General features: G+C 38.3%; 1 protein-coding gene across 8 annotated transcripts in view; it reads right to left on the bottom strand.

Annotated features, from left to right (window-relative positions):
• The window catches only part of PPP4R1 (protein phosphatase 4 regulatory subunit 1), a 70,585-nt gene that overhangs the window by 29,131 nt on the left and 23,841 nt on the right, over positions 1-17,613 (bottom strand). For 5 of the 8 annotated variants that reach the window (XM_082354035.1, XM_082354036.1, XM_082354038.1 and 2 more), the window contains 8 exons: positions 13,515-13,650; positions 12,570-12,676; positions 9,279-9,421; positions 8,684-8,830; positions 6,018-6,125; positions 5,824-5,889; positions 4,763-4,921; positions 4,288-4,415 (listed from right to left, as the gene is read on the bottom strand). In XM_082354035.1, coding sequence (XP_082210161.1) covers positions 4,288-4,415; positions 4,763-4,921; positions 5,824-5,889; positions 6,018-6,125; positions 8,684-8,830; positions 9,279-9,421; positions 12,570-12,676; positions 13,515-13,573 — 917 coding nt within the window. In that variant the 5' untranslated portion in view covers positions 13,574-13,650. The remainder of the gene's footprint in view (positions 1-4,287; positions 4,416-4,762; positions 4,922-5,823; positions 5,890-6,017; positions 6,126-8,683; positions 8,831-9,278; positions 9,422-12,569; positions 12,677-13,514; positions 13,651-17,613) is intronic. The other 3 variants (XM_082354037.1, XM_082354033.1, XM_082354034.1) reach the window with 1 other exon arrangement.

A 17,613-nucleotide genomic window follows, 5' to 3' on the forward strand; every position in this document is an offset into this window, starting at 1 on the left:
TCTTATGCAAGATAAGTGTCTTCTATATGTGTATGAATTACATGGTATTTTCCAATCATGCCTTTATTAAAGATATTTTTTCTTTTGTTTTAAAACACGAGTGGGATAATGGGTAAAATTTGAATAAAATCTCTAGATGACAGTATTGTATCTATGTTAATTTCGGTAATTAGAGTGTGGTTATGTATTAGTATCTGTGTTTTGAGGAGTGAAATATTTAAGAAAGGTAAAAAGAATATCATGTCTAAAACTTATCTCAAAGAATTCAGAAAAAAAAGAATAATAAAGCAAGTATGGTAAAATGTTAACATTTGGAGAATCTGGAAGAAGTGTTTATGGGATTCTTTGGCTATTTTTACAGTTTTTCTGATATCATGCAAACTGAATTTTAAAAATTACAGTAGGGACTTCCCTGGTGGCACAGTGGTTAAGAATCCACCTGCCAGTGCAGGGGACACGGGTTCGAGCCCTGGTCCGGGAAGATCCCACATGCCGTGGAGCAACTAAGCCCGTACGCCACAACTACTGAGCCTGCGCTCTCGAGCCCGCAAGCCACAACTACTGAAGCCCGCGCGCCTAGAGCCCGTGCTCCGCATCAAGAGAAGCCACCGCAATGGGAAGCCCGCGCACCGCAACAAAGAGTAGCCCCGGCTCGCCCCAACTAGAGAAAGCCCGCGCGCAGCAACGAAGACCCAACGCAGCCCAAAATAAATAAATAAATGAATAAATAAATTTTTTAAAATAAAAAAAAATAAAAATTATAGTAAAAGGACATTGTTTGGTGGTGGTGGGGAGCAAATGGCTGAAACTTAAGACTTCACTTGTTATCTGATGAATTTAAGAAACTTCCACTTAAAATTCACAAAAAGAAACCAATTAAAAGCCCATTTAGTATGGAAAACTATTCCAAGGGCCTGAAGTTCCTGGATCACTATCTCATCTTAGCATTAAAATTAAATTTTAATATTCTCAGCAGGAAAAACAAAGAATCACTGGCCAAGTCATTCTATTTGCCTTATGAAAAATTACTAGTTTGTCCCACCTTCAAACTCCTCGTATGTTTTTAAAGAGACAAAAACATTTTCCCTCATATGAAATTCTGGGAAGTATTAAATTCTGTACGAATAAACCATCTGCTTCAAAATAAACCGTCAAAAATATAAATTCTCCAAATACGTTTTTTTCCTGGAGCTGGGTAACAGTGCACAATCAAGCTGCTAAATGCCAGAATTCTGACATTCCTAACAGTCAGTCTGGCAAACGCTATCATACAAGCAAACGCTATTTTGAGGAGAACTGAGGAGACTGAGGGCTCGCATAAGGAGCGGAGTAGCCCAGCTCCTCACAGGTGTAGGGAACAAGTGCAGCAGAGGGTCAGCCAGAAACGCATCTCCAAGAGAACCTACGTCTCCTCGGTGCCTGCGTAAGCTGAGAGTTAGTATCTTCAGAGACCTGGTGACTCAAGACTGGGGCCTAGGAAAGTGCCCTGGGAACATCTGGTCCCAGAACACTGCATCCTGAGATGAGAGCAGACACAGCCTTCATGTGCTGTGACTTCATAATGGAGTCTCAACATCAGTGAAATACTTCCAGATTTGTACCAGTAACAATTTTACTCACACATAGTTAGCTTTAAGCTAAACTGAGAAAAACTAGCAAAAGCAGTTCAGTTACTTAAGGCTTTTGAGATAAAATCTATTATTTTCTAACAATAACTCATTCGACATTTATCATGTGCCGAGCATGCGCCAGGCCTGGTGAAGATGTCAGAATACACAAAGATAAAAACCAGGCTGCTACACGGGGGGACCGGCAGTCCACTGGATGAATGTGTGCAAAATACATGACCAAGAGATATGACTAAAATTAGTGCTCATGCACCAGTGCTATGAACAGCCAGGATGCAAGAGCTCTGAATTTCCTCCAAGATTCTTGGAGGTAGTCTGTCCAGACATTCTCTCTGTTAAATGAGGTGTGGATGAAACAGGATGGCGTCCCAGACACAAAGAGGGAGAACCCAAAGAAGGCAGTGTATTCGGAGAGCGGTGTAATAGCTGGTTTAACTAAACAGAAAAGAGGTTGCTCATTTCACATAACTTGTAAGTGCAAATCTGAATGCTTAACTCTGCTTCTGGAGGCACAGCTTTTATTAACACCTTCAAAGAAGTATGAACAGCCTGATCAAGGGTGAGTGAGAGATAAACCTCGTATTTTATAAAGTCAGAGGTTTATAATCAATAAATGCTTCAAAGAGTATTAAGTGATATTAAATGTTTCCAGGAGCAGATGAAACACTACAAAAGAAATAAACAGTAGCGGAAATATACTGCCAAAAACTTGCTTATTTTGTGAGATATTCGTTTGAGAAATCTGAATTCTAGGAAACTGAGGGGACCTCGAGAACGGGAACCAAGTCCTGTACATCTGTCTACAGTCGCTGGTTCATAGTAGGTGCTCAATTAATTTTTGCATAATCAACCAGTCAACCTTAAATAACAAAACTGGATTTAAGACAGCTCAAAACAAAAGCCAGTGCAGTATTTAAGAGAGGGCAAATCAGCTAATGGCTCTGAGATAATAATACCTAGGACTACACAACAGCTTTTACAATATTTAACAGAACTCCTTTCTCAGCCAGCAACTGTCTCCTCCCTCCCTTACATCATTAACACAATTCAATAAAGCCTAATAGTATAGTGAAAATCCAATGCTACAGAGAGTATTGACTTGACACTAAGACAGACCTCATTACAATGGAAGAGGAGTTAAGGTTTGTAGCTAAAAGATAACTAACTGCCTTTAAATAGCTCTTCCAATAATGTCCTATACCGGCAGTTAGCAAAACTACCGGCCATGGTAGCCACGCCAACTGTCTCTGTCAATAAAGTTTTACTGGAACACAGCTGAGCCCATGCATCATGGACAGTCTACGGCTGCTCCCACACTGCAGGAGTTCTGACGGAGATCGAATATATTTACTGTGTGGTCTTTTACAGGAAGTTTGCTGACCCCATCCTAATAATTCTCTGTAAATTTATATTTTCACTTCCTAGACTCTCTCCAGATACAAAAATAAAAGCTATGCAATAGTCTTCGTACAATCAGTACCATTAGTGAAAAGGTCGCTGACTTTAAAACTGAAGAGCAGGTAACACCCCTCCCCCACACCTCATCACTCTGTCACACTCCCTGCAGCAGCTGTTTTCAAAAGAACTGACAGACTTCCCTTGCTAGGAAGACAGGTTTAGAATGATTTTTCTTCCTTTACAAAAAACAGCACCTCAGGTTTGTTTGGCTACTCAGCAGGACAGTAGGAGAACGGGCAAAAAGGTAAAACAAGGCAGCAGAGAAGAAAGGAAGAATTGCCAAATCAAAACACCAAGAAAGCAAATATCACAGTATCAAGACCTACAGAAGAAAATGTCCATTAGCATCATGACAAGGGAGGACAAGGCACTCTGGTAACTCAGGCATTACAGGCAGGGCTGTTACAGAAACAGGCACTAACTGAGCTCAAGTGCACACCTGTCAAAGTCTGTGTGTATTTCCCATGCACTAACTTAGGTCTGAACCATTTTTCCCCTAAGGATATATTACAATAAATTTTAAAAACTAAAACTCAATTAAAATTTTTTAATGCAAAAAAATTAAAAATAAAAATCAGAGATGTCCTCTTTTAGCTTTATTTGAAAATCTGGTTGCCTTATTAAATGCTCTTAAAAGTTGATATTCTAGTTAGTGCACTAATTTGGTGCTAATCATTAAAATATTTTCCCCCTCAATTGAGAGATTACAATCATTATTCTGTAGACAGAGAATCCAAGATCCACAATAAAATTAACTGACTAAAAAGGAAAATAATAGTAAGAAACTGACTATATAGTAACGCATATTCCTAAATTAGGTTTTACTCCTTATAAAACCAAACCCTTTAAATTGTATAACCATTACTTTGTATATCCTAAATGTTAACAGATGGTTTACTAGGTAAATTATTTATTAAATAAACTTATAAAAAAATTATTATCAAATCTATCACTACAGCTTTCTATATGCCTAGCACCAAGCTAACTGTGTTACGTGTATCTTCATCTTCTCATTTAAATATGTAATTAACCAGAGATGTTTAACAAATGTATTTAAGATAAAACTCTATTAAAATATTTACCTATTTTTGTAATCAAGAGAAATAGTAAACTCTCCAAAAAGAACATTATAAAAATAGTGAGAATGAAAAAAATGCTCACAAGCAGTAAAACTGGAAAGCAAAGTTTAAAAAAATCATACCTATTTTTGTCTTCTACTGATGTATCTTCTGAACTTTTGTTTTCTTCTTTAAAATACTGGCCTGAGCTAGATGGATTAGCAAAAGTAGATATGAAAGGTCCCAGAGACTGAAAAGCTGCTTGCCGAACCTAAGAAGAATAAAAGGACAGGAATAAAACGTAAATCCTTCTTCAGCTAGGATTTACAGTTCCCCAGCAATTATTTTCTCCTTTTTACTTTTAAATTTTTTATCTTGGCTTGAATATTTAAACCATGAGAATGTGAATATGAGACCCTATAAAACACTTGCATGGAACAGAAATTTCATCCAGTTAAAAAAAAAAAAAAAGTTAATATAGCAGTCTATTGTCTACTCCTAAAAGTATTAGCAATAATATACCTTAAATGACAAATTTTTTCTTAAATTATGAAATCAAAATCACGTCTTCTGTAAAATGCATTCTTTTACAAAAATGATAATTAAACAAAACCTTACCCAACGTGAAGGATCACTGATCAAATTAATAAATAGTGCTGATAATTTAGTCCGTCGAATTTCTTGACATGTTGCACAAGAAACCGCCATGAAGCACTCAGCACAGGCCTTGCGGACTCCCCACACGTTATCGGAACAAAGCTGGAAAAACCTGGGCAGCTGTGCGAGGAGGATGGTGTTTCGTTAGGCAGACACACAGCAGGCTTCAGGAGTTACTTTTATCTCATTGTCTGCTTTCACAGCATTTAAAACATTAGATCTTCTTAATGAAATTTAGAAGACCCATTTAATATTAATACTTAGCAGTTTTAAATAAATCACACCCAATTCATTCTACTACTGACTATGGAAAATCAAAAATGCTCCCAACACGTACAGCTTAAATGTTATCCAAGAGCTTGTACTTAAAGTTAATTATTCTGCATAACAGATGGTTTCAGAAACTCTTCAAGTACATTAACTTGTACATTAAGCATTTTTATCCCAGGAACTAGCCATCTAAAAATCACCTGCTGTAAATTTAATTTGTCACTAAAATACTTGAGGGTTGCAATAAAATTAAAGATTCATTTGAATAAATAAGAATTGATTTTATAGAAATGGGAGTTAAAAAGGGATCAATGGTTCGTAACACACCTGCATTTTTAACAAACTCTCCTTAACAAAACACAATTCAAGTGCCCAGATTACAGAAATTTAAACTCTTAAAGTTATATTATCTTTCTGGTTTACATCCATGGAATTGTATTAGGTTGGTCAAAAAGTTCATTCAGGTTTTTCTGTAATATTACAGAAAACCCGAACGAACTTTTTGGCCAAGCCAATATTAATACACTTTGGGGGTAGGTAACTGTATGTATTTCAAACTTTACGTGCTACTTTGTCATGCACTGCTTTCTCCTTAGTTGTTTTTTTTTTTTTTTTTTTTGCCGCACTGCTCAGCATGCGGAACTTCCCTGACCAAGGATCAAACCCGCGCCCCCGGCAATGGAAGCGTGGAGTCTTAACCACTGGACCACCAGGCGAGTCCAGTCTCCTCAGTTAATTTCTGCAATACTTACCAACATTTCCTCAGTAGCTTGCTGGCCAACTACGCTGCAAATATCTCCAAAATTGGCAGCACAGACCTGACAACAAAAGCATCACTGACATTTCAAAATATTACAGCGTTCTTTAAAAATAATCTTTTAAATTTCACAGATCAATATGGTAACCACTAGAACCATGTATTCTTAAACAACAACAACAAAAATACCTTCCGAACATGAAACATTCTGCAATCACAGCACATCTCACAAAACCTAGGGAGGATAAGACGCTCTGTGATGTCCTTCCCAACCATGGGAGCCATCTTGCACATTATCTAAAATAAATAAGAACAAAACCACGCTGAATATATCTTCAAACTAAGACTCTTCCAGTTTGCTAATTTATTAAAAATATATAATTTAAGTAAGTATAAAATGATGACATCATTATACTGCATACATCACAAAAAATTCATCTTATTTATCCAAGTTGAAGACAGAAAAACAGATGTTAACTACTACCATTAAAATCAACCGATAATTATTAAAGGTACAATAAACCCTGAGAAAATCCTAAAAATTGCATTTTTACCTATAGTTTCAATCTTATTAATCATTTTGCCTAATAAATTTAAAATTTAAAAAAAACAACCTACATTTTCCCGATAAGAGAATAAATGGTGAGTTTTCAGAAGATTATCCACAAGAAGGATCTGGATTTAGTGTATCTGCATTGCTAAGAAAGGACTATACAGAGGCAGTCCTCATCTTGCAAAGTACCGTTTTCTCAGAAACTCACGCATGTGGGGACCACATCCTTACTCTGCAAAGCCTGGGTTCCAAGGGAGACAAGGACACAGATCTGATATGCACATGATTCAGATAACACAGTTTTGGGCAAAGTGAGGATGAACCGTTTGAAAACCAGCCCAATGCATTTAAATATCTGCCCCCGTGCAGTTAGAATATAAAGAAATCTGACTGTCGTCATTTATCTATTACATCTACTCCTGGCCCATGCAAATATGACAAGAAGCAAAGGCATCTGGTTGGAAGGAAAAGAAAACTCTATTCATAAATGCATGACTGTCTACAGACTAAATCCCAAGGAATCTACAAAGAAGCCATTGGAACAAATAAGTGAGTTTAGGAAGTTTGCAGGACATATGACAGGATAAAAAAAACAAATGTACTTCTATAAATTAGCAACGAACTGAAAATGTTTAAAAACAGTATCATTCACAACAGTGTTAAAAAACATGAAATCTAACAAAACACACATGCTCTGCCTACTGAAAACAACCAAACACTGATGAGATGAAGAAAAGACCTACATAAATGGAGATCTGCCCATGCATTGTTAGGCTGGCACCATCCCTATCAGAGCCCCGGCCTCCTCAGAGTGGCAGGTGACACTGACATCCCGCAATCCCCAAAGCTGTGTTGTTTCTTGACTCCAGACTGCTTCTAGGCATCTCCAAGCCCGAGTTAATGATCCAAAGATACACAGTATCACTGATCTAGCATAATTAAATTTCTTAGAATGAATTATTCCCAAAACAGACAACTGGGAAGCGAGGGAATGCCAAACATAGCAAAGTTAACACAAACCAATTGTGAGAGAATCACAGGTTTCACACTAGCGCTGGATACAGCCTTTTATTATAATTATAATGTTTTACTATTCTTAAAACCCGTCAAAAATTATAATAGAGCAAGTTAAACTCTGATCAATATAAACCAACATTTCTGCCAAAACTGATTTCCTTTTTATTGAGAAGCTTGTGAAATTTAAAAAAAAAAAATCAAGTTTTGGAACTTGACAGAGGTAGTGCTTTATACAACATTATGAATGTACTAAATGCTACTTAATTGTAAACTTTAAAATGGTTAATTTTATATTATGTGAATTTCACTTCAATAAAAATGGTATTACTGAAAAATATCTAAATTTATTAACTGATACCTGAGTATCTAAAAATAAAATAATGGAATTTCCAATGAAAGGAACTAGAGAGAAAATCTAATTCATGCTATGAATGATCCAGAAGCACTATAAAATTATTTTTAGTGTAATTTTTTTCATATCAAGAAAAATGCAATTATATTAGGATTAAATAGTAAACTCTCACTATCCAAACAGATTTGAATAAATTTTCAGATGGATTTATCACTATTCTATTCTATTATAAGAATTCTTACTTTCTGAACTGAGGAACCATAGATGTGAATTATAACAGATATTACTATATGTAATTCATACCCTATTTATGATGGCTCTCAAATAATCAAAATATTTGCCAACCATGTCCAAAAAACCAGAGAACTCACTATAATACTTGACTTTATTATATGCATAATGACTTAATCTGTGTATTTTCCTAATAATCATAATTTATATCATATATTCCTTCCTGCAAAGACCATACTGTCAAGTACGGTAGCCAAGCAGCGTCCCTCTTTTTCCTGCTGTGCCTACACGGGGCCTAGAAAAGTGCTCGACAGCAATTCAAGGAGCTCAAATGTTTCTTCAATCAATACAGGGTTTTTAAAATTCCACTGGTTATTTTTGCCATCTTATTTTTCCATTTTGATAATGAATTTACAGCTAATTTATTATTTTCTTGCTGTGTATCTTGCTTTCTCAGAGCTCAGTGACAGAGCCATCGAATTCCCAAGTGCTTCTGCACAGCATGGGGCCCCCAGAAAAGACACCTTTTCCCTTGGAAGCCTATGTCCCTTTCTAGCCCAGCATTACATTTCAAATGTAATGATTTGTGGGTACTCTGAGAGCCAGTATGTGTCAACCCTACAACATGTGACGCAGCGTCATATTTAACAAGCGCCTCCTATCGGTCAAGCCAGTGACTAATTCTTGCTGAGCTCTACGTACAGCCACGGCTTCTGTCTTCACGTCGTCATTGCTGTCGGGGGCGGTCAGCTCTACGAGGACGGGGCACACTTTGGTCTCCACATCAAACCGCTCAATTAACTCCTGCTCCAGCAGGGCCAGCAAGGCCGCCTGACTCGTTTTCCTGACCTAGGAAAAAACAGACACGTAAACCAAGTACACACACAGTGTAAAAAAAACTTAACACTTGAATTTCACAAATCTGAGGACTCCTCACCCAACCAGAAGGGGTTCACAACTGGCAAAACCTTGCCAATAAAAATCTATGGTTATTCTGCAAAGACAGAACTTGGTAGGCTGTGCTGTAACAGATAAATTGGAACAGAAAGGCCATTCTTGGAAAAGAGGTCTCCAAGCGCCAACCTTTTTGAGGGCCGCCTGGGAGGGCAGCGGGTGAGCAGCAGCCACTGGGCGCTGTCTATTGCTGTGACCTCCCAGACGCTCCACAGCCTCATTTCGAAAAACAAAATAACAAAGTCAAAGAGGAAGGAACATCCCAATGAGACCACCCAGTAGGCCGCCGGAAGTGCCCCAGACTACACCCATTTCTGTAAGAACGTGGGCAGGGCCCTCCTACCTGGTTATTCTGATCTGCGAGATATCTAACCACAATGGGTAGCAAGTACTTGGAAAAAGCGTACGGGATCGCAGGCCGGTTTTCTTGACAAAACAAGGCGATGTGAGGCACCTGCTCCATCAGCTCTGCTCTCACAGTTGGTTCTATGGAAATAACAGAAAGGTGAGCTGAAGCATCCTCCCCAGAACCAGATCCTTGCCGGGCGGGGGAGTCCTCAGGAAAGCTCTGGACTCTTCACCTCGCATCACATCGTGAGTGCTTAGAAAATGCTCTGCAGCCTGCGATCCTTTTCACAGTCATGGTGAGGTCGACCCCATCCCAGCTTCTGTCCTCAGAGCCTGCTCGGAGCCTGCAATACTTCCTGTGAGGACCGGATCTGTTCACCTGAATTCACATCGACTATAACACGGCATCATCTTCAAACTCTGCTAGTTCAGAACCTCCAGGACGAGCTGTAAGGACTGGGTCCTAATCTAAATGCAGCCAGCCAGTGGAGGGTTTACAGTTAGACTTAACTAAGATGATAAAGGGTCAGTGAATGCTAAAGGAAACCAACAGATTTAAAAAAACAAAAAAAATCTGAAAAGACCCAAGTACATACGGCAAATTTAAATGTGACAGATATGGCATTTCAAAAAGATCAACTGTTCCATAGGTAATGGTAGGAAAGTTAGCAGGTTATGTGCGAAAAAAAGATAAGATTCCTATACTGCTCTCTATACATAAATTCTAGGTGAATCAAAGTTCCAAATGTTGTTTCCTTTTTTAAAGATCAAAAGCACTAAAAGACAGGACTTCCCTGGTGGCGCAGTGGTTAAGAATCCGCCTGCCAATGCAGGGGACACGGGTTCGAGCCCTGGTCCGGGAAGATCCCACATGTCGTGGAACAACTAAGCCCGTGTGCCACAACTACTGAGCCTGCGTGCCACAACTAGTGAAGCCCGCGTGCCTAGAGCCCGTGCTCCACAACAAGGGAAGCCACCACAATGAGAAGCCCGAGCACCGCAACGAAGAGTAGCCCCTGCTCACCGCAACTAGAGAAAGTCTGTGCACAGCAATGAAGACCTAACTCAGCCAAAAATTAAAAAAAAATTTTTTTTAAATGGCAAAGGATATGAATACTTAGTTCATTTTAAAAAAATACTCATCTTTAAAAAAAAAAAGCACTATAAGACAACATTTTAAAAAATGTTTAGGGAATTCCCTGACAGTCTAGTGGTTAGGGCTCCGTGTTTCCACTGCAGGGGGGCACGGGTTCGATCCCTGGTTGGAGAACTAAGATCCTGCAAGCTGTGGGGTGTGGCCAAAAAAAGAAAAAAGTTGAATCTTGAGATGGGAAGCCCTTTCAAGGCAAACAAAACCCCAAAATTAATTAAGACCAGCTAATTTCACTTTATAAAGACTTCATTATAGACAACAGATGTAGCTAACAGGAGTTCTGTATTTTGAACCACGTACAAAACATATACTCAAACAAAAGTAAACTTAAAAAATGAAAAAAAAGGAGTTTGGGGTGGAGGAGAGGTAATATAAAAAATATTAAAGACTGCAACTTTCCCATATCTGATGGAGAGACAAGAATCCTCAAATTCATGGAAGCTACCATCACAGTGGCTCTGACATCCCTCCGGCCCTTCCATTCCTCCCAAACTACTCCTAACAGTCAGAGGAATCTCCCAACCAGCCTTCCGTCACCCATCTTTTCCTCAAGTCAATCCACACTGCTGTGTTTCTCTTCTAAATCATAAACAAAGCAAACTCTCCGGCTTGGCACAGTATAAATCTTTACAATCTGGCCCTCAACCACCTTATTTAAGTCTCATTCTTCTAAACTGTAGGTCCAGTAAACTCACTGTTGGCCAAACGGGCCACTGTCCTGAGCTCCCCAAACCTCTACACCTGTCCTTTCCTCTCTTGAGCCCCCTCCTCCCCTCCCTCCCCATCAAACCCAACTCAAATGCCACCAACTGTCCAAAGCCGGCCCCAACCCTCCCTGGTATAATTTACTGTTAGTATGTCGGTTGCATTCGTTAAACTGTTAATTTGATGACAGGGATCCTTACTCATCTCAGTAAGGCTCCAGCATTTAATCTAGAACCTGGCATAGAGTATGCACTGTTTTCACGTTTACTGAATGAATTCAAAGTGTAAATGTCAAGAGAGATATTTATCAGGAACTCAACAACTTGAGATATATTTTAAAACACATATAGAATATAATATATGTAAAGAACAGCACTGTAGTTGGTAAACAGGTGGAAGAAAATAAACACAAATTTCACCTTAAAGAATATCTACATCTCTACTATGAAAGGAATGAACACAATGGAATGCAATAGTGCCAAAATTTTAAGTTAAATTGTTTATCTCTGCCAAATCTAAAAATAAATTATAAGTAAAAATCATAATTGATGAGACCCTCTTAAAACCATTCTGGAACAAGCATATACATGAGCAATTATGTACACAGAACATCATAATGAGATAGAATATTAGGAAGCTTACTAATGTTTTTTTCTATAAAAAATAAAAAATATTTAAGGCTTACATAAATAGTAAACATATTCCCATAAAATGAGTTGCTTACCAAAAGACAAGCTCATCTGAAAATTAAAGGATGAGAATTGTTGCCATGCCAAACGTTTCATAAATTGAAAAATAATACATTTTAATAAAGAAGTCATGGATTTAAGAAAAAAATTTTTATTTGATTTTTGAATCGTTTCTAAAATCAAATATAAAAATATGCTCAAAACAATATTAGGTTAAAATGGTAAATTTTATATATGTTTTACCACCATAAAAAATATTTTTTAAAAACGTAATAATCTGTATTCTAAGCCTCAAAACAAGTTCACCTCTTTCTTAAGCAGACTCTCCTCCTCTTTTCACTTTAGAGACAAACAGCCTTAGTTTTACAAGGGGTGATAAACATTTTTTATAAGTAAGAATGCATTTTATATTTGCCAAAAAATTTACAGCCCACTCCATCCTTTTAATTTATTCAAAATTATTTTTCAAAAGAATTTATTAATCCTAAAATAGTATTAATGTACATGATGCAAAACAATGTTCTTAGTTTTTTCTTACGAGAAATTTTCAAAGTTAAACTAACTGGGCCTACTATAAAATGTTTGGATCTTAGTAACAGGTTTTTATTTTCTTGTTACTGATGGGTTTGATAATTTACTTAGGAAATATTTCAAAGAAATCTCACATTACACTAAGTTTTTCATTAGTTTTTAGAAACATAATTTAGTAAAAGAAACCTTTCTCTGCATAAATATGTACCTGAATCATCAGCTAATCTGCTAATTCTTTCCAAAACAGCAATACAATCTCTCTCATCATCGCAGACTTCCCTCAGTGTGTCCAGTAGACTCCGGGCCACCATTTGTCTACACAGAAAAAGAAAATTATATGATGTTCAGTGGCATTAATAGTTAGTATTTAGAACTTTAAAAGGCAGAATCCATATAGTTTAAAAGAAAATTTTTCTTAATACATTTTATAACATATATTAACTCCCTAATTTCCTAAGTGACAAATGCCAGTATGGATTTTATTTTAACAAGATGAGATTGAATATTTACCAAAATATGTTTCACCTTTATCTGATCTGACAAATTTCTAAGGTCACTGAAAATTTGTTTCAAGTAGCTACCTTCAATTAGCATAAGTATGGGAAAGTACAATCATTCTTCATTATATAAAACGTTATCTTTACATATTTTACTCAATGAGTTTTATACATCTATACTCAATTTTATTAGCAAAGACTTTGAGATTTCCCCAAGAAGTCTGATACAGGTGGTCTGGGGGCCCTAGGTGGAGAAACAGTGCATCAGGGAGAGTGTGAGCTCTGGTCACTGCCGTGTCCCTCGCCCCTTGGCCACCAGTCACCTGGCCCACAGCAGGCACACACCACCACCTGCTGGAGGAGGAACCGACGCCTCAGCAGCCACTTTAATGAACATTAAAATTATGCCTAATAGCAAAAAAGCAGTTTGTTTGTTTGTTTTGTTTTTGCCAAAAAGCCAAGGAGTGCTGCCTGCTCACAGGACGGAGGAGTAAATGACTGTAAAGGCGGCCACAGCCGTGACCAGCAGTGAAGCTGGGTGACTCAGACCACGTGGTAATGACACCTACTTTCAACTGGATACTTCTGTTTACCGAAATTCATGCAATAAAAGCCACACTTGTGCTTCTACCTTAATGGAAAGCATACGCACATACCTGTTAAATACGTTCTCACTCGCAGCATACTTGTCCAGTCTCCCCAGGGGCGTCAACATGTCATCTTGTGAGACAAAGTCCAGGGCTGAAGGTACAACAATCACATCAGACTCTGAGCTGCAGTCATCCACACCAACTATCAGAGACATCAGAAATACTCCTTGTAACACTGTCGCTCTAAAAGGTACCCCTGCCTCTCTGAAGCAGCACAAGGAAAACTGCCCTGTATTGTTTTTGGAGTGGCACAAAAAATCACAAGAGAATCTCAGAATCGGTTCAGAAGCCACGAATGACTGATGGATGCTTCTTCTCCTTTTCTACAGATATGTTCTAAATGCCCCTAGAAGCACAGGGGTCAGTAGAAACTCAGTCTGGGGTGATCAAGGAACAGAGTGATCAGAAAAGAGTGATCACACAGACCTGAGGACTTACACGTTCAACGAGAACACTAACAACCTGTAAATAAATGAAGTGTCAAACACCGACAGTTAATTCTGCAAGGCAGTCAGAGAACAACTCACATCATATACAGAACAAAGACAAGAATGGCAGCAGCCATCTCATCAGAAAGAATGCCAGATGAGGAGCCAGAGACAGAAGAGCAACATCTTTAAAGGACTGAAAGAAAAAAAAAAAGTCAACCTACACCTCTATACCCAGTAAACAGAAATTGTTCAAATATCTTTGAAATTCATGTCTTTCAAACACAAAGGTGATATAAAGACTTTTTCTGACATACAAAAGCTGACAAACGTCACCAGCAGCAGACCCACACTACAAGAAATACTAAGAAAATTATACCAGATGGAAATCTGGGTCTTTACAAAGGAATGAAGACTAGCAGAAATGGTGAATAGGTGGGCAAACACAAAAGCCTCTTCTTATGTAAAAACATCTCTTTAAAAGATAATTAACTGTTTAAGGCAAAAGTATGTACTGTAAAATAAAGAAAAAATGTATTGTCGGGTTTGTAACATGTGTAGAAGTAAAATATATGATTACAATAGCACAAAGGCAGAATAACAGGGAGGTACATTGTCCTAAAGTTCTTTTATACATATTACGTGAAAGTAGACAGTAATAAGTCAAAGGTGCATACTAATTATACACTCTACAGCAACTATTAAACACCAAAAAAAACCCCACCCAAAACATATAGCTAGTAAGCCAATAAAGGCCATAAAATGGAATCATAAAAAATACTGAACCCAAAAGAAGGCAAATAAAGAGGATAAAAAGAAAAAGGAAAAGATGGGACAAACAGATGGGAAATAGCAAGATGAGAGAGGAAAACCAAACCATATCAATAATCACATTAAGTGCAAATGCTCTAAGTAGCCCCACTTAAACGCAGAGATTGTCAAACTGAATTAAAAATAACACCTAACATGAAAATAATTCCTTACATAGTACAGAAAAGTTTTAACAGGTTATTCTGATCTACAATTCATAGCAAAGTACCTTATATATTATGAATCAGAGTCGTAAAAACCACCAGACACTCTCATTTGACCTATTTCCTCCTCTAAGACTGTTGCGCTGGCATGACCTCGAAGGCACCTTTATGCAGGCTCTAGAATTCTGTGACTATGACCAAACTGTTTCATCAGTTGCACGCTTGTTAATCTTGAAGATAAACATTAATAGTACTGATTCAGGTCCATAAAAAGTCAGGGGCTTTTGGGAAGAGTCCTAGAGCAGTGACAGTCTAACATTGCTGTGTTTAAGACAAGCTTGGAGCACTTACCCTAAAATTCAGACCCCAGATCTCATATTCAGATCCTGACTGTGCAGGTCTGGAGTGAGGCCCAGGAGCAATCATTTATAATAAATACCCACAACTAGCTCAAATGCAGATTGCTGAACAACTGTATTCAAGAAACATATGCTGAGAGGGTAACAAATCATATTTTGCTTCCACTTACGTTACCACTCTACCCATTATGGTTGACAATTATTTCTGTACAAAAGGGAGTGTTCCACTCCAGCAGAGGCACTGGGGACAACGGTGCATTTCTATTTCCCAGAACTGCAGCCTCCTGCCAATAACTGTGGAACCGTTTTGTCCTGAATCATCCTCTCCAAATTCAGGATTTCCTCATCAACTCTTGACTGGACTGGGACTTTCCTGGTGGCGCAGTGGTTAAGAATCCACCAGCCAATGCAGGGGACACAGGTTTGAGCCCTGGTCCGGGAAGATCCCACATGCCGCGGAGCAGCGAAGCCCGTGCGCCACAACTACTGAGCCTGCGAGCCACAACTACTGAAGCCCGCACGCCTAGAGCCCCTGCTCCACAACAAGAGAAGCCACTGCAATGAGCAGCCCTCGCACCGCAACGGAGAGCAGCCCCCGCTCGCCGCAATGAGAGAAAGCCCGCGTGCAGCAGCAAAGACCCAACGCAGCCAAAAATAAATAATTAAAAAAAAAAATTCTTGATTGGACTAAATGGCTAAGCATTTCGTATCTATGGAGGCAGCAAGGATGTGATTACCATGGCTACAGACTGCATACCTAAGTCTTACCCAGCCACCCTACAAATGCCTGCCACAGGTTACAAGAAGGAGAAACACAAAAATAATCCATAAAAACTATCACCACTAAGAAAGAAAAATCCTATAGCATAAATGATGGTACAGTCAATAACATCCTCAGATAAAAAAGACAGAACAGAGGGAGTAAACACAGCTATACTGCTACAAGAATCATATAGCTTGTGCAAAGCAGTACATTAATTTTAAATAGATTATGGTAAATTAAAGACTCAAATTACAACCCTTAGGAGTACTCTCTAAAACATGCAAGAAAGGAAGGCTAGAAAGCCAACCGAGAGTTAAAATGGAATGCTAAAAAATACTGAGTTAACCCCAAAGAAAGTCACAAAAGGAGCAACAGAGAAAAAAAAAGACAAATAGAAATAAGCAACCAGATCAATAATTACATTACTTATAAATGGACTAAACATTTAAGTCAAAAGGTAGAGAATCCCAAACTAATAACAAGGTAACAACTATAGTTGTTACTCAACTATAGTCTGTCTATCAGAAACACATTTTTAAAGTCAAAATTTCAACCCATGGGTTGAAAGAAAAGGATTACAAAAAGGAGAGAGATAAAACATGAAACAGTAAGCATAAGGAAGCCAGAGTGGCTATTTTATTACCAGACAAAATAGATGAAGACAAGGAGCATTACAGAAGATGAAGAGAGACCTTTCATCACCCGACCTGTGCCCCAGTGCCCCTCCTTTCTGGGTCACTAAGTTGATTCTGGATTCTTGGACGTTACAGCAGCAAGAGCCCCTAACAGTGTTCACAGCTTTAAAAATCCAATTTCCTACACTGATGAAGTGAAGAAATCATGTCAGCTTTTAGTGTTATTTGAAATTTCAAAATGACCTAAAAGCAATGAAAACAATGATCACTTGAAATGTTTTTTCAAATTATATCTATGCTCCCCAAATTCCAGTGCTCCCTCCTCCCCTGTAAATTTACTGTCTTGGGTAGCTGAAGGGGGACCAGGATGGAAAGGAAAAAAGAAGATGACCTAAAAGGTCAACATGAGACAGAATTCCTACACTTACGTAGGAAACCCTCACTTTTCAAAACTTAATATTTAGTTATAAAAGCTTCCATGAAGAAGCTAAATGACAAAAGTGTCAATGAAATCTTGTGTTTTTTAGTGAATTCTAACAGAATTCCTAACTGGAATAGAAACCTGGGATACGAACTGAAGCCTTATACTGAAGGGTTAGCCCATCTTGTCTCAAATCAGACTCAATAGATCCTTCCAGTTCCAAATCAGGACAAGAATCAAATGTGTTACAATGCAAATTAAAGAGAACATCCAGAAAAACAGGAAAGAGAAAGAAATGATAAAACAAGGACATTTATCTTTGTTACTTGTAAAACTGAATCCCCCCCTTTGCATGAAGGTAAGAGACCATGCAGCAGAAGAGAGAGAGTCACCCCTGCATTTCAGGAAGGGCTCCATCCACTTTCCACTCCCCACGCCAGCTCCAGCACCAGCACCAGCTCCAGCTCCAGCACCAGCACCAGCTCCAGTTCCAGCACCAGCACCAGCACCAGCACCAGCACCAGC

The sequence above is a fragment of the Balaenoptera borealis genome (assembly GCF_965194805.1).
Source record: "Balaenoptera borealis genome assembly, chromosome: 14".
Taxonomy (NCBI): Eukaryota; Metazoa; Chordata; class Mammalia; order Artiodactyla; family Balaenopteridae; genus Balaenoptera; species Balaenoptera borealis.